The sequence below is a fragment of the Salminus brasiliensis genome, chromosome 4 (assembly GCF_030463535.1).
Source record: "Salminus brasiliensis chromosome 4, fSalBra1.hap2, whole genome shotgun sequence".
In the NCBI taxonomy this organism is placed as follows: Eukaryota; Metazoa; Chordata; class Actinopteri; order Characiformes; family Bryconidae; genus Salminus; species Salminus brasiliensis.
In genome coordinates, this window is record NC_132881.1 from 20,415,143 (window position 1) to 20,439,267 (window position 24,125).

The window sequence follows — 24,125 nt, forward strand, 5'->3', positions numbered from 1 at the left end:
TATTTCTCCCCCCTTGAAACAAACAGCTCACTGAGACAATTACAACAGTATGCTATGCAAAGTCAGAAACCTGATGAGCAGTCTATGTGAGATTACTTAACAAGTTAATGTGTTTAAGGGCAAGTGTGTGATGATTTCCACATTGCGTGAATGCAAATGTAACAGCTCTTCCACTGTTATAACATCCTTGAAGAACTTTTGAAGGTTCTTCAGTTTGAAACTGTGGAGGGACCTCTTAAGGTGCTTTGAGGAACCTTTACGTACCTTAAGAGGTTTCTGCACAGTTACAAATAGAAGAATGTCCAAAATCATTTTAACAGTGCACAATAGCCCATGATAGTAATTTAAGAGACATTTGGTGTTCCTTGGTTGCTGTTTTAGTAATGGGTTTAAACAAAGAATTTAAAATGCCCAAAGTATTACTTTTTTTTTTTGGATTACTGGCTTATTTTCATAATTTTGTTAATATAAAGCATTGTATTCATAATGAGTGTTGCTGTAATTATGCTAAGGAGATTTTGGGCTCGGTGAAATTATGTGGGCTTTGCTAGCTTTTGTTTTTGGTGAACTCCTACTCTAAAGCAACACGTGTTTTCCTAGAAACACATAGTTTCTATTTATTTTGCTGAATGTAGCATTTTAGTTTATATTTGTTCCCCAATTTGATAAATTAAGCAAATAAATTGTTCTAGTGCATCACCATGCACAGTGGTGTAGCTTATTGTGCTCCTCTGTGAAACTCTGCTTGGACTCTCCAATTAGGAAAATGGTTATTCCAGCCCTAGCTCTGTCTTGAACCTCACTCACACGCCTGCAGCGTATCTAGAATGCATTAAGCACCAATCTACCATAACATTTAAAAGGACATGCCTCATACTGTGTAGGTCCCCAAAACAGATCGGACGTGTTCTACAGGTGTGTATGTCTGCATATCCAATCAAGTATGTTGGCTCCTACTTTATGTTCACTCATAATTGACTCTATCGAGGGCAGCTTTCCAAACAACTGTACACCTCTTGTTTGGATTCCCTGTTTCTAATCTTTATTTTTGTTTTTTGATATTTTTGTTCTTTTGGATTGGCCTTCATTGATTTTCCAGTCCCTGCACATGGACCCTACTTCAACCCCTGTGTTACACTTATTTTCACTTAGAAAATTATGTCATTTGTCCAGTGGTGCCCAAACCTTTATAAATGACTGTGTTTGCTGTACCTATACAAGTGTTTTTTTGTTCGAAATCGCTGCTTGACACAAGTAAAATAAGAATCGATGAATTTACAGTTTTGATGGATGATGTTTACACAGCAAAATGAATGCAAAAATAGCACTGCAAAAGCATTCATTATGAAAGGAGAGGACTTCGTTTTTGCCTCTGTATTAAATAAATAAGTGTCTTCAGATATATGGAGCAAATCATTAGTGATAATGAAAAGAGACATGATAGATCCAGAAGATAAGCAAACAACAAGACGTAAAAGAAATTTCATTATCAGCCCCAAACTACAAAGTCCAAAGAAAAAAGAAGATATAAATTGTCGAGAGAGAGAGAGAACAAGAAAGAGAGAAAACTCAGTAGTAACAAAGTGAACTCTGAACTCTTTCAAACAAGGAAGAGGGAAAGAGAGAGAGAGGGAGAGGGAGGGGTGTGACTAAGAGTGGCTCAAACAGGTTCCTAGCCTGTGGCCAGGGAGAGCGTTTCAGGTTGTTTTTTTTATTCACATTTGCATGTGAAAACTTGAATCTCCACCCGCTCGGCTTCCCAGGTCTTCTCATGTTGTGATGTCTTCAGTTCTTTCTTTTTTCCCTTCCCTTTCCTCTCCAGTAGCGAAACTTCTCTTCGTATTTTCAACACACTTTCTAATCTCTCTCTTAAAAAACTCTGGATTAGAATGCACTGCCAACGCGCCAGAAGATTTCCCCATAACTGACAGTTCAAGTAAGTCAAAAAACAAAACAAAAAGAGCATTTGTTTGGATAACTTAAATTACACACCCTAAAAAGAGAAAGTCTTGGTCTCATTGTTTTTTAAGGTGATAGTCAATTTAAGTGGGAAGTAACTGGGCAAATTCTATGTTTCATGATCTGACACATTACCTTTTGATATATATTTGCTTTGTTATGAAAGTGTGGCTGCCATATGCATTTGCATTGATACCTATGTACTGTCACTTCCTCCAGCAACTAATTTCTGTGACGCTCCTTGACATGTAATAATAATAGTAATAATAATACTACATGAAACTTCTGTAGCATGAGATGTAAGCAAAGATGCTTACAGTTATAGTGGAAAACAAAACACAGGTATGACGGAACCCAGAATACCAAGAGGCAAACACAGAAACACAGAGTCAGCAGCAGAGGAGACAGGGGAGAGTTGAGATAGGAGAAGAAGGATTAGTTTAGAAGTAAGCTGTAAGCAAGAGAGTTTACAAAGAAAGCTGAGTTTTGAGCTTTGTTGTAAATGCAGAGAGAGAATTAGACTGCTGGGCATATGAAGGGAAAAGAGTTTCAGAGCCAAGAAGCAAATCTAGAAAAGGCATGTATATTCCTGTTTCTTTGTGACTAAATTTCATTGTTGTTTGTCATTTTAATGAAAAAGTGTGGTTTGTGTAAGCCTTTAAAAATGAAAAGTAGTTGGCAAGCAGTTACATGTTAACAAGCATATCAACTCAAACATCACTCTTCCTAGGTCTTCCTAGTCATTGTCTTCCCATCTGTTCACCGAATAGCTGGTTGAGCTTGATTGTGTTGTTTGCCAGAGTACAGTATATGACTGTGTGATTCATTACATGTGTGTTTACCTTAATGTTCTCTTATGATCTGTTGATATCTATTTAAAGTTTACAGAAGAAAATATTCAATTAGAAACTACTGCTTAGAGTAAACTGTAAACTTTGCAAAAGACGGAAACAACTTATTTATTGGTTCTAGTTCTAGTTTCTGAGAAGATTAGATTAAAAAAACATAGCCACATGGATATCTTAATCTATTTACACAGGAGTTGCAATTTTCCCATCAGATAAAAAGAACCGAAAGATTTCATTTTGGAGAGAGGGGTAAAAATCAAACTCCACTCTCACTTTAAAGCTGTTTCTGTCAATCCTTCCACTTTGAGAAGACAACTCTATGTTGTGGGTCTGAAAGAAGCTCTTCCTCAAACTTTTTTGACTGAACTTTGGAGGTGTGGACAAATTTCTGAAGATAGACGGATAAATATTTATTTAAAATATTTAAACCATATTTAGCTGTTGTGTATATTTTGTTTAGTTCTGTGTAATCTTCTGTTAAATATACATTTATACACTTTTTTTCTCTCTCTCTCTAAAACCTTAGAATTACATTTACATTTATGGCATTTAGCAGACGCTCTTATCCAGAGCGACTTACAAAGTGCTTTGCTATTTACCCAAGAAAACTTTAGCTAGTTACAAAACAAAAACAAAACAAAAAGAGCAAAAAGAGAATTTGTTTGGATAACTTTAATTATATCAAAAAAATGTATGCATATTTCACTTCTTGAGCTCATTCAAAGTGATTTAATGTGAAATTCACTGCTTTAGAGAACTGTTACAGTGACAGTGATTGGAATCAGATCCAAAGGGTTTAGTTGCACAGAAAGTTATGTGATGTGTCTGTGAAAACAGTGCTTGATGTCTAAGACATTGTTTCATGACAGTTATAGAGAAAGGTTTGGTCTTACAGTTTCAATCACAAAAAAATGTTTACTTTTGTATACGCATTTTCCACATTTACCATGATTTAAAATTAATTAAATTGATTTTAAAATTCAGAGAGCACTTATAGGACTCTGGTCATTTTAATTAAAGTTATTATCCACATGTATTGGGGATTGGGGATTTAGAGACTTCTCTGGTGACAATGTAGAAGTTTGTGTGTTGTGGTATGGTCTCTATTCAGAGCAGAGGAATCTGATCATTGCAAGTTTACATCATTCATTCAGTCAGTGGAATTCTCTTTGTGTAGGCTTGCCAGCTTCTTCAGTTCTAATTCTGCATTTCTTTGGTTTGATAGTGGGTAATATATATATATATATATATATATATATATATATATATATATATATATATATATATATATATATATGAAGACAGAGTTTGCCTTTCTGATATATCCAAGTTAGCAGCTTGTATATGTGTCATTAGTAGCGCCGTGGTTTACCAACAAAAGATGCCAGACCTCCTTTAGAGGCTGCACATACGTCGTAAGTATGTAAAGACGTGACATACCCAGAAAAAAATGTGAAAACCTACCAGAGCGCTCTGTTTTTAAAATTAATATATTAGACTTTGCAGGGATGGTCACGCCAGCACATGGACACCATATATTAGAAATATTTTTTCCTTACCCCACTTAGGATCACTACTGCTTTCAATAGTAAATAATAATAATAATAATAATAATAATATAGCTGCATTTGTGGATATTGCAACCTGGTTCCTATCACCACCACTACGAAAAAGCTGTATTTCTCTACTGTGAACCATTATACATCAAATCACTCTGAAGGACTGAGTTTTTCAGAAATTGGTGGTTTCTGACATTTGCACAGAGTATCTGCTTTTTCTTGAAATAGTACATCTCTTTTCATCTCATACTTTTCCAGTCATTTTCTCTTGAAGTGTGATTCACTTAAGAAAGGAAGAAACAGGCATGTTTGTCATTTTGTCAGTAGAGCTATACCTAGGCCTTTTTGCATCAGGGGGGATATAGGAGCTTTAAGTGTTCTATTGAAAACACACCTAGGTGCCTGCAAGTCTGTCTTGTTTTCCTTTTTTATTGTCTCTCATCAGTAATGAAAGCAGCAGGTCAATACATTAACTGATCCAGTCTATTTTAAAGCAGACAGTCAAGCGTAATTTCACGGTTTCCTAGAAAACAAATTATGCCATACTATAGTGTATTCAACTGAAAATTATTTTTTAATTATATTTCCAGTTTATTTAACCTAAGATTGTTTGCTTTATTTATTAGGTGGCACGCACTCAAGCCTCAATGATCCCAGCCACAGCCATGATGGAATCAAACCTATCTTTGCTATCTTCCTTGAAAGAGGAGTTTAAGCCTGAGGATTACGTCCAGCCCCATTACAAAGAGTCTTATCGGCTGGCCATTGACTCTCTGGTTAGTGGCGGCAAACACGTGTATCAAGAGTTCATCAAAGCCGAGAAAATAGTAAGCTTTCTGTCTGAGGATGAAATGCACTTCATCACACAAAATGCGGAGCAGCTGCCTGTTAGCATTGAGCTGGAGGAACCGGACCTCCCAGCTAATGAGGAGGTGTCAACAGGGACATACTGGCCCACACATTCTGATGCTCCTCCCCCTGACCTGGAACTGGGATGGCCAGAGGTCATTCACAGCAGACTCCAGACCAACATTGACTTGCTCTACCACCCACCCAGGCTAAACAGCCCCACCATCAAGGAGGTGGTGAGGAAGCATATTCAGGATGCTAGACAGGTAATGCAAAGTGACTTTGGTGTTCTTCATCCTGGAAAATTACAGTTGCAAAATGGTTCTTGGCTTGCATGTAGGACAATCTTTAGGATTAAGATTACTTGTACAAGGTGTGCCTTGTGAATAATTCTTCAGTATGGCACAGTGGTTAGGCTGTGGGTTTGATACCTGGGTCCACTAAGCTGCCCCTGTTCAGCTATTGAACAAGGCACTTTACATTCTCTATTCCAGGGGTGCCATAGCATGGTTGACCCTGTGTTCTCATCCTTGCTTTCACAGTATAAGTATAATGAAATAATCAAATTATAAGTAATGATGAATTAAAAAAAAATCTGATAACTGACATGACAGTTCTTCACTATTGATTTTAACAGAAAGGGCCTAAAGGTAAGCAGAATCCTCACCATCTGTTGTTGTTTGTTCCACCCACACAGCTTTATCAAAAACCCACATTTCGCTCTGTTTTAGTCTGACACATTGTGAGCTAAAAAGCTAACTCAACCAGTATAACCACAAGCTGACAAGTTTATCTGTCTGTCTCTCTACCGGTCTGTTATTTGTTTGTTCATCCCCTTGTTAATGTGTTTGTTTGCTCATTCATTAATCTGTTTTTTCGTCCAACTGGTCATGTTACCATTCCGTGTTTTTTTCCTCAATGCAGATCCAGCAGTAAACTGATTCTTGAAGGTGTTACTATGTAAAAGCAGGATAATGTTTTTTAATGAGCAAACACAGCAGGGTCTACAGCTCCTTATTTAGCACAGCTTGTTTCACTCATGATTGTGGGAGTCTTATAGAGATGTTCATCAGGCATACTTATTACAATTAGACCACACCCACAATATCTCTGAAGCAGTGTTTTATCATATTTTTATTTTCTTTTTTTTGTTACCATTCAATATATCATTTATCATATTCGTTGTTGGCTACTATATAACCATATTTTACAAGTAGCATACAATCTATGCACTATGCCCCCACATCTGCTCCCATTTTTTCTTTACACTGAGCAAACAAACAAAAACTGCACAACAAAGAAATGGCTTTAGTAGGCCAGCTATACAAACCAGGCTGTTACAGGACCTGGCTGTAAAAGAAAGTAGCACCCCTAATAGCCTCTTCCATTTCCCAGAACAGACCTCCCTGGGCTCTATGTGGCTCCTCCTTTAACAGACACAGCCCCACCCCAGGTGATCTAACTCTGATCTTATTAAACTCAGATTCCACAACAAAATATACAAAAAAAGGCAATACACACAAAACTATTCAGACATTTAAGCATTACCAAATGATTTCCATAACCAACTACTTCAGAAACACAGTAGAAATCAATATAAAAGGACAGCCCTATAATAGCCCTCCTGCCCCAACTCCAAGAATGGTTTTCACTTCTCCTAATGGCACAAAACCCTCTGGACTGCCCTATCATACACAAGTGAGCAGTAAAGAAACAAGTTCAACAACACTACAAGCTACCAGCTGAATAGTGTCCTGTATATGTTTGCTCAAGTGAACATGTTTGTTTGTCTTCTATTGAAAAAGTTTCAGTGAAGAAGCACTTCCAAATTCTCCTGAGAAATGGTTTACTTATTTTGTGTTCTTGCTGCACACTCTATGAGAAATGGTTTTAAATTACCAGCAAAACTAGGATTTGTTTTTGTTTTTATTCTTCTGACAAAGTGCCAGAATGCTCAGTACACTTGACTAGAAACAAGCCAAATGGAGCAAGTTACTGCTGCTGGCTCATGCTGTCATCAGTGCAGGGTGCAGCATGTAACAACATTTTCCATCCTCCAGCTACACTCACCTGCAGCAAGCCCAGGGAACTTGTGAACGTACATTTGGTAGCCAGATTGTGTTATCACACTAAAGCTGTAGCAGCACTAGTAATGTGACAACTGTTTTCCACAGAAGTGGAATGCAGGACCGATATTCTTGTGCCAAAGTTTAAGATGTAAACAGTTAAACTGCACTTTTGAACACTTTGTGTTCTACTATACACTGTCCCAAACTCATGTTAATTGTTTATTCACATGTTTATGTCATGTTATTGTTTATTTTTGTTAATTATTGTTATATATATATATATATATATATATATATATATATATATATATATATATATATTATAATTTATATATCAGTGTGGCTTTAAATAAACTAGTTGTAATAACTTAACTATTGTTCGACTAATGTACTAACTATTTTATTGACTGCAGTGCAGTATTGGCATTATTATACATGCACATAGCAGTTTTGCTTAGTAACATGTTTGCTTTCATAATAGGGGTGTAACAGTACACAGAGTTCACACTGTGGTGTGGTACACTAGGAACAAAGCAACAAACCCCCCAAATGCATAAGGCTAGGTTTGATTTAATTTAGTTTGCAAGTTACTTAGGTAGTCAATGCAGCCTGTAGTGTGTTAAGCAGTAAATGTAAACATTGAACCAACATTTAAAGTCATGTTTAATGTATCATTGTGTGTGTTTTATTTATATAAAAGTTTTATATAAAAAGTCAAGATTAATAGAATAATGAAACATTTTTTAAATCCTATTTTAAAGCAATATGATTGTTTCAGTTTGTTTCACCATGAGTAAACACTGCTGAAAATCCCAGTAGATCAGCAGTTCAAAAAATGACTCAAACCAGCTCGGCTGACACAAACAATCATGTCATGCTCAAAATCACTAAGGTCACATTTTTTCTATATTCTGATGGTTGATGTGAACATTAACTGAAGCTGTTGGCCTGTATTGGCATGCTGTAATGCACTGCTGTCACATGATTAATTGAATACATAACTACACACATACATATATATGTACAGTAATTTCAGAATATTATGACCACCCCTGGTGGTCAGCTCTGCTGTGTGTGTTTATCATCACTGCTGATCCACTCGTACCAGCACAACACAGATGGACTGCAGTCTGTAATTACAATTACAAACTACAAAGTGGAGCTGATAAATTGGACCAAGTACATTTCAAAGCATTTCAAAGTGATGGTGATAATATTCTGATATGACTGTGTATATATGTACTTGACGGCTTTTTCCACAGCTTCCGAGAAAAACTTATAATTCAGAGGCTCCAAATCCAGCCTTTGTGGTGGTGAGCTGCAGCCCTGGTCAACATTCATACATCTTTTTTCCCAACCATTTTTAAGCTCTTCACCATATTTGCTGTTGTTTTGGTTGCTGGTGCCTTTGCCTTTGCAAATTTTCTCTCACACTCTTATCATTGCTCCTGGTGCATTGATCCTGATGTAGTAGTGCTCACACCACACAGTTCATCACTGTGAATTTCAGCTATTTCAGCTTTAGCTATGCTAAATATTGGGAAAATCCGTGCTTGTTATGCACTGAAATTGTAACTCTAAGTAGGGAGGTAAAGTTGGACTCAATTCTGTCTGGCTACATTAAGGTTCTTTGAATCTCTGAGGCCTAAATAAAGTTGCTAGTTGCTGTGTATAGGTATTTTACCTAAGTAATGCATTTATAGCATGACAGGTGGTTAGTCAATGTAACCTGTCGATCTGTATGATTCATCAGTATGAAAATTCAGCAGTTCAAAGAAGTGGCTTCATGTATCAATGTGAAAGTTCCATTACAGATGATGAACCTTAATGATTCAATGTAATAAGGCAAGGTACAACTCCTCTTTCTCACTAAATCAATCAGGGAGGGATTGTCTTTTCCTAGCAACGGTTCCACCTAAAATGCACTAGACATACACAAACTTAGCGATGAAATAAGAAAAGCCCTTGTGCAATCAATATTTCATCTGTCCACACCCTCTGCTCTTGGACAGACAGCAGTTTCTGAGCTATTTGGGTGTGTCTGTGAGAACTCTGCTCTGCTACATGCATGGAGATTGTTTGGGCCTTACTACTGGGGAGGTAATCCGAGAGTGTTTCTATTCAGCTGAGGAATGTGCATTCACAGCACCTCTTGCTCTAATGATTAAGAATTGATTACTGTTATGGCTGGGTGACTTCAATACCATAGTGAGTTTCAATACATTGTTTTGGACAGACATTAAATTCCTAAATAGCTGCGTGTAGTCAAAAATGCCATTTACAATACAATTTCATATTTTTCAGGATATATTAGATATATCTTTCAGGAGATATTAGAATATTAAATAATGATTTGACTAAGAGGTCTGACAAGAAATTGACAAAAAAAGGATTTTTTTTTAGAAATTGGCATTATTGTACAGATGTATATTTTATTTGTGACCTGAACTTAGACCACATTTTTTTTTTTTAGAAAAATGGACTGACCACCCCAGATTACAGACTTTACCATCTCTGAATGTGTGAGAAGCAAAAAATGTGAATGAAGTCTGAACTGTGGAGATGTGGAAAGATTTCACTGACGTGTTCTATGGAAAACTGCTTGTAGGGCAGCTATTCTGTGGACACATGCAGATTTGAAAAAATGATAGATGACAATTAATAATTGTTGATCAAGTATCAAATTGGTTCTTTATTACATTTTCAGTTGAAGGCATATATTCCCACTTGAGTAAATAGGTAACTGCACAACCACTTGTCAGGTAATCACGTAACGGAATAGCATAATTTTATGAGGATTAGCAGTGGCAGACCATGGCTATTAGGTCTGATCCTTCAGTTCAGGCTACAAATGCTAAAACCTGAACTGAATTTAACCCATTTGTTGCAAACCAACATTTTATAATGACAGACCATTTAGTTGTGTTTTGTGCAACCAGCAGTGGTATGTACTTTTTCTTTTTTTGCAATGCAGGCTAAGAGAAGGTTAACTCCAGCAACTTGCACTCAAAGCTGAGATTTGTTAAATTACTAAAACAATCTTCATGACTCTCATTGAAGTTTGATTAAGTTTAGATTTTGAATAGATGATAAATATAAGCTAAACTCCTCCTATCTGTTTGGAACTCCTATTTCCTTTCATTACTCATTCATCTAACCTTCCAATATGGGGAAGTAAAACTGAATTGTGCATTCACTTGCTGTGCCAATTGCTAATCTTGACACAGTGTGGCACCTGTAAGATTATGAGGCATTCTGCACTCCGAGTTTGACATAGTAGACCATTTGCCAGAATTTACAAAGATCATGCAGTTTGCTTGTCAGGTTTCAGTGTGTTTTACGATGGCGATGTGTCAGGGACGGATGCTGTCCATCAGAATGGATGAATTTTGACGTGTCATGACAAATGTCATTTTGTATGACTGGTGTGAACGGGGTCAGAGATTGACACTGACCGGGTTCATCCACCTGTCGCTCCTGAGTGAAAATCAACTCAGGCTGATCATATTTCATTAGTTATAGTAGAAATATGTAAACAGCAGGTCAGTACAGTGGCTGAAAGGTTACTGTAAGGATGATACATTCTTAGGCAAGAACATGTAACCTGAATATATTATTTAAACAGCTGCTATTTCTAAAAAAGAAACTTCTGCTGAAAAAAAGAAAACAAAATTAAATAATAGCAGGAAACAGTTCATGAAAGTATTGCTTCTGGCAGACACTGGGTTGAGGTGAGAGGAGGTTTGCCCAGAAAACATAGAAAACAATTTGGCAGGATAAAGGACTGAGTTTGATTAGCCCTGCAAAGAAGAAAAACATAAGATTAGTCAATTTAAAGGGCCTATATTAGAATTAAAGGACCCAAATACTGTATACAATGGTATTTAAAAATTGTATTTGCTATTGTGCCTTTAAGGCTGATATATGTAAATTAAGTGTACTGTGCCTCTTTCTAAGAAGCAAGCCATGCTGAACACTACTTTTAACTACTGAATTTGCAGACATATTGCATGCAAATGAGTGGTCACAAAAATTCAAAACGTGCTGGTTTTCCAGCACTATATGAATGGAGGAGTGAACAAAATATTGTGAAACTGATAGTGTTTACAAACTACATAAGTTGGACAGGCCTGAAAATAAAAAAATAAAATAAAAAAAAGTTCACATTCAGTCTTGATTTTTGGGTTTATGAATTAGTACCTGGTGCATAGAGCTTTAGCCTGTGCGAAAGAACGCCAGGTGAAGCATATTTCTACTTGTCATGAAAGTATGTGATATACAGTTCTAATCTTGTCTAATCATTACTAGCAGCGAGGCAGCTGGTGCAGTAGGGTCAGATTAAGTTACATTTGTCTGTGGTTCAGTGATAGGACCTTACTCAGTGTAACTTAACAGAAATGTATTATTTAGAATAAACAAAAAATACAAATATGATTAAAGGAAGGATATGGAAGCTATGTTTTTTTTTTATTGGATTCTTAATTTAAAAAATGTTGAAGTCTTAATATGGTGAAGACATCAATACTATTAAATGATATGCTGTATAAACTAAGGAAAACATGTTATTTATAATTAAAGACAATCATAATAGAATGTCTCTACTTTTGCTGTAGCGTCAGCCTTTCTAGCTTTAACCTAGAGCCTAACATTACCCAAGAAAAACACTTTACTGATTTTCTGCAGGCCCAGACGGATCAAATAGCACCATCATGTTGCGACAATGGCAGCATACTTGTAGAGGAATATTTTCCCTGTTATGATACACAAAACATCTTGACAGTACTAGACATGTTTTAAGACATACAGATTTTAACAATCATGTTTTTCTTACTGTGATCCTAGCAAAACAATGTTCAGCTTACATGTATTTTCTCTGCCAGATCTCTCACAAAGCATCAAAACATACAGAGTATGGCAGGAGAGCAAATGATGCACATTAAATGAAAAATCAATTAAACCTTCTTGTCATTCTGTTGTACTGCATTCTTGTTACTCAAGTTAGAAAATTAATTTGATAAGGCATTTGTAGCATAGCTTCACTGCTAATTTAGACAACCAAAAGCAACAGCATCAAATACATCTGAAGCAATACATTCCCACAAGCTAATGTAAAAAGCAATAATTGTTTTAAAATATCTCATTGTTGAACTCCATTCATGTTTTCTAGCAGTAGCAATCTCATCAACTGTGTTGAGGTAAACAATTGTCAGGAGTCCACAAGAAAAGGATAGGCTGATTAAAAAACATCTTGCCGTTCTGAAACAAATTGAGCACTTGAACTGAGTGATATAGTGTCAGGTTGTGTTGTGTACCCTGCAGTGTTCAGAAAGAAAATTATGGACATTGTGGTAAATAGAGCCTTGTGGCATAACTCAAAATGCGGGGTTGGGAGGTTATAGAATTGTGTCATGAGAAAATGAGTCTCAAGATAGGTTCGAAATTGCAGGCTTAAACTATTTAGAAACTGAGGAAATTATTTGAATTATTTTATTTTGTCCAAGAAAAAACATTGTTTTTGCCAAGGACAGTGTAATTTTAACTGTGGGATGACTAGACTATTTTTTATTTGAGGATGACCCTTGTTAAGGGTTTAAAATGTGTAGTAAAAGGTGATGTTAGATACATTTTGTGTGGTATTTTGAAGAATGATAATTTTGGAGCAGATCATTGTTTTAAACCCATAAAGAGAACCTGTTTTGTTACTGTTTAAAAAGAGCAAATTATGTAACATCCAACTTATTGTGTCTTTTACACAGTCCTTAATTTTCTTTAGTCTATGTTTGTCATCAGGTTTGAGGTTTGGTTGATTATGTACAGCATATTATCTGCATAACAGTGGAATTACCATGTTTGCTTAACTGTGCAAACGTATACTTATACAAAGTATACAGTTAATAATAACAGTACCTTGCAAAATTACATATCTCACTTTTGTATAATTGGAAGATACATCATTTGTCTTTAAGCACATTATAACATGTGGTGGCTCAGTGGTTAGAGCTCTGGGCTATTGATGACAGGATTTTGGGTTCGATACCGGGGCTCAGCAAGCTGCCACTGTTGAGCCCTTGAGCAAGGCCCCTAACCCTCTCTGCTCCCTGGGCGCTGCAGCAATGGCTGCCCACCGCGCAGTGAGCTGTGTGCTCACTGGCCACTTTGTGTGTTTCACTGGTGTGTATCTGTGTGTTCACAAATGTGTGTATGTGTGTTCAGCCAAATTCCATCTGTGTAACAAAATGTCACAAAGGGTGTATAGGGTTATCTTGTCTTGTCGGTTAGGTAGGATTTGAACCACAATTTCGCTGTCCCTATGATTTTAACCATGTTTTCTAATCATTCTAGTAGTAGTGTGTATATTAATAAGCTGCACTGAGGTTGAGTAGTACTAACAAGGGTATGCAGCATTGAACGAAAAAGATCATTTGTTATCTTAACTAGTGCTGCTATGATGAGGTCTGAATCCAGGTTGGGATTTTTCATATAACAAAGTTGTTGAAGTCCACATAAAGCTTTTTACATTTAAGTGGTGCTATACTTTTTTAAAGTTGACTGAAATGTATTTACGATTAGAACATCTAACTAGCTTCATTGGGTCAGATGGAGGGCAAGGTTAATAAATTCAGTAAAATTTCGGAAATGGTCTAAGATTGCTAAACTTTAATGTAGAATATTTAGATTATTTATTCTAACACCCAGGGTCAAAACTAGATCCAGGGTATGATTATAAAGTAATTACACCTGTAAGGAGGATTGAGATTCAATGGGGTGTGGTGATGCAAGGCAACACGTGACAGGCAAGTGATTAAGACATGCTGCCACTCATCACCAACATATCATCCTGAGCTTGTTGAAGCTTGATTAGAGGAATGCTGGCAGTCAGGAAGGACATAGATTTAAGTGGCAAAAATCATGGGTATCCCCTCTTCCTCAGCTTTGTCTGCATTTTGATAAGATATCAAAGTCACTGTTAGCTGAGCTTCTGTTGCCATTGTTGCATTGTGGGGTTTTATATTCCCACTTTGCCTGTACACTCATTTCATTGCTCTGAATTGCTGTATGGTATTCCGACTTACAATTTATATGCTTGAAGAATTTTGCTGCTTGCCCTTTATTGTCTGCTTTTACCAGGCCAATTTACAGGCCATTACTGATGAACAGTTTTAGCCTGCATTAGCTGTTTGGCCTGTCCATTCTTGAAGCGTTTAATAAATGTAACATTTCATCTTTAGGTGTATTCAATTTGGCCACATTTTCATTTTCTATTTTGTTCTCCATCCCCATACAGGTCATTGCTATTGCCATGGACGTGTTTACGGATGTGGATATTTTTAAAGAGGTAGTTGATGCGTCTGTCAGAGGTGTTCCAGTCTATATCCTCCTGAATCACAATCAGTTCAAATGCTTTCTCACTATGGCTGAAAATCATGACATTCAGATTCAAAAACTCAGGGTGAGTAAGCTTTCTTTTCCACAAGGTAAACATTACATGCATTGCAGACATGGGAGTGGGAGTGGGAGTTCATTTTAATGAGCAGTATATAATCCAGTTGATCAGAATCAGGAGACCATATGATCAGCAACACTGCAGTTGCATTTGGAAAGGTTTTAGATAGAAAACGTGTCCTGTCTGGTGAGGTGAATGAATGGAAAGTGCTGCTCTGATAACAAGGTTTTAGACATGACAGTCAGGTGCTTAAAATGGTTGTCCTTGCAGCTTTGCCCTGGGGAGTTGTAATAATTATTAGTGGGCTCAAATGCCATTGACTTTCTCCCCACTCCTCCTAAATGCTTTCCTCCTACAAAGGTGCCTGTTTAAAATTAAATTGTTTTTTTAACCAGGTGTTTAAATAAGATGGAAGTTCTGAAAATGTTTGGACATGGCTATAATGGCATGATATACAATTTTCTATCATATATGTCCAATATTTTTTTAGTTTCACAGTGATGGTTCTCTATAATATATTGATAAATATGTTCCACATATTGTATATCTTTGTATATCTTGGTATACAATTGAAATACCCAATATCCAATATTTGAAAATGGCAAATTAAAAATATAGTAAGCATATGTGTCAAACATATTTTAGTATATGACTGTAAATTACATAAATTACATAAATTCAAATTAATATACTGCCAGACATCAAAATCCAGTGTGGGTCTACTGTAAGACTTAAGCAACTGATCACAATCATACACTACAGAACATAAGATTCCAATGTGGATAAAACATCTGGGTTAAGGTTTTAGGCTAAAAGTAGTTATGCATTGATTTCAGCCCAGTGACACATCAGTGAGTTCACTGTCAATCAATGAATTCTAGATATTTCTAGGACAGGTACATACACAATTTAAAACTGTCTTTTACAACAGTCAGTAGCATTAGGATGTGACCCTTGTCCTCAAAAAGACTTATCTCTGTCTATGCAAAGCAGCTATAAAACTCATTCAGAATGGCAGCAGGATAATATAGTCAGTATATTGCTCCCAATTATGTTATGTCAGTACAGCATCATCACAATGTATCTGGTTCTACTGCATAAATGTTATTTAAACATTTTTTCCCTGTTCCCTGTTTGTAGAACATGAGGGTGCGTACTGTGAAGGGCCAGGAGTACCTCTGTAGGTCAGGCGCCAAGTTCCATGGAGCTATGGTGCAAAAATTTCTCCTAGTTGACTGCCAAACAGTATTCTTCGGATCATACAGGTAAGATGAAATTCTTCAAGAGGAATCAAATATTCAAATAAAGCAAAGTGGTAGCATAGCAACAGTCTGCAAATGCTTTCAAATAAAAACCTTTGAGATGTCAATGTCAACACTCTATTTACTCCAGCAGTTATTGCTCCAAAAGTCTTACTTCTGTCAGCGGAGCCAAAAGCTGGTTGTAGTGTGTAGCTTTACATAAATATTTTGATATGCATACATTTGTTTATTTATTATAGTGTACTATTATTATTAGTAGTAGCTGTAGATTTATTTAAGTAGTTAATTAGATACAATACAACCTAAAGTTGTTTCTAATGTGTAATTGGTGCTGTGCTATGCTCTTCATTAGTTTCATATTTTGTGTAAATCCCTGGTTTCCAACACATTATTATGCCCTGATAAAAATAACATTCAGATAGTGAATGCACAATTATGTAGGTCTTATGATCTCTCTCTCTCTCTCTCAGTTTCATGTGGTCCTATGAGAAGATCCACCTCAGTATGGTTCAAGTCATAACAGGCAGGCTGGTGGAGTCTTATGATGAGGAGTTCCGGACTCTTTATGCCCGCTCCACAATTCCAGCAGAATTCCAGCCTCAGGATATCTTGACAGATAGAAGATTAAATGGCAAAGGGGGCTATCTTGGTCACCCTATGAAAGCCTTTGAAAGGAGCGATCATTTAAGGCACACACTTGATTCAGTGTACCGACAAGCTTGTGAAAGACAGCCAGGCTTTAGAAGTATAGCGGCAGACCTCCCTGTCCCCTTGGCACACCATAGTAGATTCCTTCAGGAAACATCAGATTTCAACAAACGACACAGCTATGCAGGGGAGAGACAAGAGCCTTCACTTGTCCCTCAATACTCCAGATATGGCTCCAGTAACTGGAATGTGGCAGAAGAAAGCAGGCATTATGTGGGGAACCACTATCCAAGCACAATGGAGAACCCATATGAAAGCTCCAGACTGAACATGATGAACAGGAGTACAAACCTGCGCCAATCCTACCATGGTCATGATAAACAAGTTCACTTAATGCAGCAGAACCTGCCCAGCTTAGCAAACACCTCCAAATCATTTCTGCGCACCTGGAGGATAGAGTCTTACCTCAACAACAGTGAGGTACCTCTTGGAGAATCCTATGACTATTTGGACCAATACGAAATGGAGAACAAGCCTGCTCCTCCAATGCATTCTCGTCTTAGATCGTCCCTGGTTTTCAAGTCTACGATACCGGAACACCCAGAAACCAACAGTTACACGAATGAGTCCTCATCCTCCATACGCCATGATGATCAATTTGGAATGCGACCTAGTGTGCAGTACTACTCTTCAACACAGAGGAATCAAGCAGGATTATTGGACAATCGTGTGCAGCCTGATGAATTTATGTTAAAGAGACGGAGTATGCAGATCTTGGACCATTCAGGAAACAACATGAACTATACTTCAGGAAGAGATGCAATATATGCCAGTTTAGGCCGAGCTAAAAGTCGACTCCTGATTAAGGACCCAGAGCAAGAGAACTTGTACAAAAGGCACAGTGTGGCAGATCCTAGATACAACTCATACAGCAGTAACATTAAAGAGTGTTCCAGCCACATGTATGGATCACTCTTGAGAAGAAAGACAGAGAAGAGTACAGTAGGAGAGAACTCAAGAAGCCAAGGGTATTCCCAAAATCTGAAGGAGGACCAGAGATCTGTTTCTCATCACGACTTCCAAAAGGCAGAAAGCAAAGATCCACCATGCACTATATGGCAAGAGCCCCCCTCCAGGACTGTTTCTGCAACTGTCCTAGAAGTAGAGGACAAAGGACCGAGCAAACCCAATGGCATGTCCTCTCCACGATTCTTCAAAAAGAGTACCAAGAAAATAAAGTCTCTTCTAAATATTCCTGAAAGAAGGGAGAACTCACCCAAAAGAAAGAACACTTCAAGCCCAAAAGTAGGTGGCAGCTCTGACACTATTCTTTCTGAAGATGGGGACCATAAAGCACAGCATGGTATGAAACAATGGGACTACACAGCCATTTCAATGAAATCCACTGACAGCAGTAGGCTAAAAGGGGCAAATGGGCGGGTCTCTGAAAACGAGAACCATGCTGTGGTCTTGACTGGAGAATTATCTGCTCCTCGTTTTAGTACAGAGGAGCTCGCTGGTTCCCCAGCTGGTGATGGGACTGTGAGATCATCAGGACAGCTTTGTATCAAGCTTCCAGATGAGAGATCAGGTTTAGCACACGGAAGAACAAGTCTAGGGCAGAGAGAGTTAGTTGTAGGGAACAGATTGTACAGCAGATTTGAGCCTCTTTGCACATTTGAGACTAAACACACCCCTTCAGATCATGGCACCACTGTATCTGTAAACAGCCATATAGCAGAAAAACAAAGAAATTATTTCAATACTCGAGGACATTTAAGCACTGATCGGAACAATCATGTAGCCCAACAAACACATTCACATGACAACAAATTAGGCCGGTTTATACAGAGGGTTGGAAATTTGATCAATAAGAATAAGTAACAATGATCATGTGCATTCTTTGAAGTTGTCAAAGCAGTTAGCACTTCATTGTACAAAGTCTGTTATTTCTTAAAACCTTGAAACCTTTTTTTTGTTACCTTGTGCAACGTTACTGTTCTTCCTTAAGAGGGACATTTGCTGAATTAAATAAAATCAGTGTAATTAAATTATTAAGATGAAAATAAAGTCATTCAGAGAGGTTTGATATAAATTGTGCCATTTTATAGAAACTTAACAAACTTTACACAGTAGTGGTCTAGTGGAACCAGACATAGGATATCCATAGAATACTTCCAAACATTGAATATCACAGACAGTTACATGAAATGGTTAAGAATATGCTTTCTGGTACCTTTTTGGACATTTTTTCAATAGTTGTTTGTAATGATCTTTTGACAAACACTATAATTACCTATAATTAACCTTTTTGTCCGAAACAATTCTGAATAACCTGTTTACATTTTAACAACTAAATATAATTCTGCATTTCTTCCCAAGTTGCCAAAGCCTTACATGAAATTGGTGCTCCATTGTACAAAGTCTAGACTTTGTGATCCAAAGCAGGGCTATTTCTTATTACATTTAGAAATAAACAAACTTAATGTTGTATGTAGTTGTATAATTTTGGTGGTTCAATATGTTGGGTTCTCATTAAAAAAGGGGAAACACTCTATTTAAGACTGAGCCTTATTCAGTTCATTCACATTACTACACTACACATTAAACCCTTTTGGTGTTTTAACCATTACTTTTCTACTGTGTTGCTTAAAAATAAAGTGCAATATATTACATTGTGCCAACTTGTTTTGTGGGATTGACAGGTGCATGCTGACTGGATTGGCTCTGTATTAAGCTTACATGTGTAATTAAAAGTGTTTTTTCCAGCAATGTGTTTTTGTTTACCTTATGCAAAATGTTACCGTTCTTTTTTTAAATGGCAGTAGGAGGATATCATAATAAGACTGTGGTGAAAGAATATGGACTAAGTGGACTCCCACCATGTCATCATTTAGTACTGTGGAGTGGCCATTCTGTGAATGACAGTACCAGAAAGCAATTAAATTCCTGTTTGAGTCAACATGGTGTTTTAGCATTTGTAAAACTGCCTAAAGTGGAAAAAAAGCAGCAGAACACTGAGACATATGCCAGCTCTTTCACATACCAACCAGGAAAATCTTATGAAATCAGTGTGACAGCAGTTCCATTACAGTGACAGACCTTTAAGTCTCTAGAATTATAAAGCTCAGAGAATAGGGACAAGAAGACAGAAATACTGTACGCCTCATTGACCTTTCTCAAGATGGACTGTCTTTTCTGCATGGTAAAATATCCTAAGCATACAGCAAAGGACATGAGGCATGGAAAATCCATTTCTGGAGGTGTTAGCTTAAGACTAGGGATAATAAAAGGGGCACAAGAGCTTACACATCTTGGCTAGTTCATCATTCATAGAATTCATAATTTAGCATTCTGGACTCTTTATTTTTATCATTAACCTTTCAATTTCAGGGCATGCATATACATTAATTGATATAAGAATCCTTTGATGGTTACCTCAGTAGGGCCATTTCTTCTTAAATGAATACTTCTTTGCAGGTGGATACTTTTAAAAATAGACAAATGGAAATACATTATACACAAACGAATCCATAGATAGGCAGCGCTCTATGGGCAGAAACTCAGGCAAGACTTACTGCCCTAAATATGAGATCTAAAAATTCTCTTAACTCAGATAGACCATAAATGCTCTTTTTTATTTGTAGGGCCATCCCTTCATTTTAATCCATTACTGCACACATAAAGAGGACATTTTTATGTTTGTTATTTTGAAAGTCACTGTAAATCAACAGTGATTAACTTATTTTTGTTTAAATACAAAAAACGGTTACATAAAAATATTTAATCATAAATCATTTTATGTTGGTGCCACACTGTGAAGTAACGTTTCAATTTATGTCTCAATGCTTATCAAAATATAATTCAAAGCCACAAATAACATTTAACATATAGCAAAATGTATACTAGATAACTAGAAAAACTATGTAAAACTGGTCATATGCTGACCATGAAGGCTAAGCAAACCTCCCAGAAAAATGACAGTGTTGTGATGTACCATTCTACTTTGCAGCATTGCTTCCTCATTGCTCCTTGATCTGTGTGGATGAGTCATCAGAAGAAAAACTTACCTGCAACATCATCATTAAAGTCAAGGTTTGAGGAACACAGTTTTTTCTCTCTTGTTTTATAAAACCAAACATGCATACACTGAGCCACAGCAGCACCCCAGCACACTCACAAATGAACACTTGCTGCAGTATCTCTGTCTGGTCATTTCACCTTTTATTTCCAAGTTTAGACTTAAACTTAGGAACAGTGTGTCTTTCTCCCAAATAACTGCAGTGTTTTTTTATACACTAATATCCACGTTTGTGTACACCCTTTATATGAATACATTCAGCTACGGTAAGCACCCAAATGCACACACTCACAGCTTGTCCACTCCCAGTAGAGAAGTACTGCCAATAGAATAGGACTCTCTGGAGCAGATAAACATTACAACCTATTAGCACCATGCCTAATGCCTGGTGTGGGCATAGATATCTCATCACACCTATTTTTTAAGCATCTGATAAAAGAAACACCTTCTCAGCTTGGGAGTCTGTAATGTGTTGGGATTGTGTCACAGTTAGTGGCAAGGAAATGTTAAAAGGATGTATTAAACAATACTTATTAACTTCTAGAAGCAAACACAAGCGTGCCGGTCAAAAATGATGCTGAAAAGATGATGGTTTCCACAACAGGACAATGGTTCTGAAGCTTAACCAAGAAGCTATGGAATGCTTCTTACCATCCCATGACTTGAACATCACAGACAATGTATGTGTGGACATGCTGTGCAGCAAGACAAACCAACAGTATTGCAGGAGTCCAAATCCTCAAAAATCAACAAAATGTGTTGTTTGGCTGGGCTACCCAAACGTTTGCACAGTGTTAAATCAACACTAAGTTAGATTTCCTGAATAAACAAAAGAACTATACAGTAATTACTTCCCATGGCACCACCCCTATAAGTTCAAATATTTGCAGACAGTTGTTGCAGTAACAGCATCTACTTTTCTGGGAGAGCTTTACATCGCATGTTGGAACATTGCTGTGAGGATTTGATTGCATTCATTCACAAGAGGATGAAAGTACGCCATTTTTCAAGTTCACACTTAGTATTAGGAATGTCTTTCTCCCAAAAAACTGCAGTGTTTTTTATATATACACTATATCCACATGTTTGTGTACACCCTTTCTATGAATACATTCAGCTACAGTAAGCACCCGAATGCACACACACTGCTTGTCCACTCCCAGTAGAGAAGTACTGCCAATAGAATAGGACTCCCTGGAGCAGAGGAACATGAACCTATTGGCACCATGCCTAATGCCTGGTGTGGGCTAAAAATATCTCATCACACCTCTACCCCCCCCCCCCCCCCCCCCACACACACACACATACACACACACACACACACACTCTGCACCCTGCACTTTACTTACCTACTGGAACTGTGACTGTGCTTAGTCACACTTCACCCACCAAAGACCCCACCCACACTACACTTGAATTCACACCGTATTCAATGTCTATATGTAAATAGTAATGTTAACATTTCACAGGTCATATATTAAACCAGTACATTTTAAACAGTGCAGTAACGTATGTAGTGTATGTACAGTGTAAATGAATGTGTATATATTCTTTATTTCTTATTATGTATATATTACATATTTGTGTTTTTACCACTGTGGGGTACTATGCACCTAAATGACAATAAACCTGATTTAATTTCATTTGATTTTATTTGAAGGGATGTAAATACCCACAGCATTGAGATGTGGAACTGTGCTCTCTGGAATGATGATGCTCCATTCAATACTTTGGGGATGGTTTGAGGCGGTGATCAACCAATGTCCTGACCTCACTAACGCTCTTGTCGCTAAATGCAATCAAATCCTCACAGCACTGCTCCAAAATCTAGTTGAGGTTACTTTAGCAAAAGCAGGATGAACTCTCCTTAAATACCCGTGATTTCAGAAGAATCAATAAATGCGGGTGTCCCAATACTTTTGTGCATATCATGTAGTTCTGAATTTTCTGAGGACTATACTTTAGTGTTCAGCTTCGTTGTGTGGGATATATGGGATTTATACCGCTCGTTTATCCTCGATGGATGAAATTTGGTTTGGACCTGCAAGATAAATGTATAAGTACCCCTGACATGTAGGAACATTTCCTCATTTCGAGCAGACGTTTGAATCAGTCATTGTCAATTTTATGCACTGCCATTTCAGTGCCATATTTGCAAACTGGTAGTTGTGCACTGATGTTTCCCAGCTGATATTTAGTAGTGGTTCCCCTGCCAAAGAGAAAAATAGACCTGGAACAGTGCTAAGGATCATGCTACTCCAAGACATGGTCTAATATATTGAGGAGTTCCCTTTATTCACCGTCATGCTCTTTCAGCGCGTTCACCCGCGACAGTCGTTCAGTGGCTCCAGTACGTCTCTTTCAGCGCGTCACGGCGCTATGGCTATCTGGCTATCCTGTTAAAACAGCGCTCGTTATCAGTCAAGCTTTAGACCTATACGCGGACAAGCCCTGACGCGTGCAACATGTCTGGAATCGCCGTCGATCATCACGACCGCAACGACTGCTCGCCAGCGGAGCAGCGGCTGAATTGTACGGAAAGTTACGCGCCTTCCCAGGTCGACGACAACGACGAACTTTTAAAGTACATATGGAAAGAATACCTGCACCCCAAGCAGTACGAGTGGGTCTTAATAGGGGGATATATTGTTGTGTTTCTGGTCTCCCTGATTGGAAACGCGTTGGGTAAGTTGCGTTGGTGCCGTTTTTTGACGACTGCCTATCATTTTTGGCTCCAGGTTGCAAGCCAAACCGGTGTTATCTGTTGATATTGGCTGATATAGGCTATATGATATGGTTGTAGGACAGTGCTCTCATCACTTTTCCTTTAGGATTAGCTCCCAATTAGAGTGTAAACCGTCAATTCTGGAACACTGGGAATTTAGATTAGGAACTAGTCCAAAATGAATGAGAAGGAATTGCAGGCTTGTATTTGCATTAAGCTGTCTCCCGACGATGATATGCAGGACATAAGCTGGTTAGCGTTTGCTTTATATTTACCCTGTAATGCTCGACCCCCGTGTGAACGAATAGATATATAACGTCGCTGTCATGCAAAAACGTCATTTTTGTCATAAACCAATAGAAATGGTCCAAAATAAATATAAATATTATATGATTTTTCTAGAAATATTATATATACTCGCGTCTACGTGTTTACTCATTGACTGCACTCTACATGAATTAGTGGAATATGTCAAATATGTCAAATTTGTTCATGTTGTTATGCTTGTGGATATACAGGGCATGCTCTAAGTAAGAGTGTGTGGTTCACACAGTTTCTTCCAGAGCTACAATTAATGCTATTTCTGCACTTTATCACTTTTGTTTGCGGTCCAGTTGGTTGGACTTCGAGTGTTAAGCATTAATTATCATTGCACTGCACTGCATGCTCATGGTCACTTGT

General features: G+C 37.5%; 2 protein-coding genes across 2 annotated transcripts in view; both read left to right on the forward strand.

The window, feature by feature from the left end:
* The first annotated feature begins 1,706 nt into the window (after positions 1 to 1,706).
* Positions 1,707 to 19,370, forward strand: fam83b (family with sequence similarity 83 member B). The gene is made up of 5 exons (XM_072676818.1): positions 1,707 to 1,936; positions 4,993 to 5,481; positions 14,570 to 14,734; positions 15,869 to 15,993; positions 16,461 to 19,370. The coding sequence occupies exons 2-5, from the start codon at positions 5,014 to 5,016 to the stop codon at positions 18,520 to 18,522; spliced, it is 2,820 nt and encodes a 939-aa protein (XP_072532919.1). The 5' UTR covers positions 1,707 to 1,936; positions 4,993 to 5,013; the 3' UTR covers positions 18,523 to 19,370.
* Positions 19,371 to 23,167: 3,797 nt separating this feature from the next.
* Positions 23,168 to 24,125, forward strand: part of hcrtr2 (hypocretin (orexin) receptor 2) — a 28,240-nt gene continuing 27,282 nt past the window's right edge. The window contains exon 1 of the mRNA XM_072676819.1: positions 23,168 to 23,404. Coding sequence (XP_072532920.1) covers positions 23,185 to 23,404 — 220 coding nt within the window. The 5' untranslated portion in view covers positions 23,168 to 23,184. The remainder of the gene's footprint in view (positions 23,405 to 24,125) is intronic.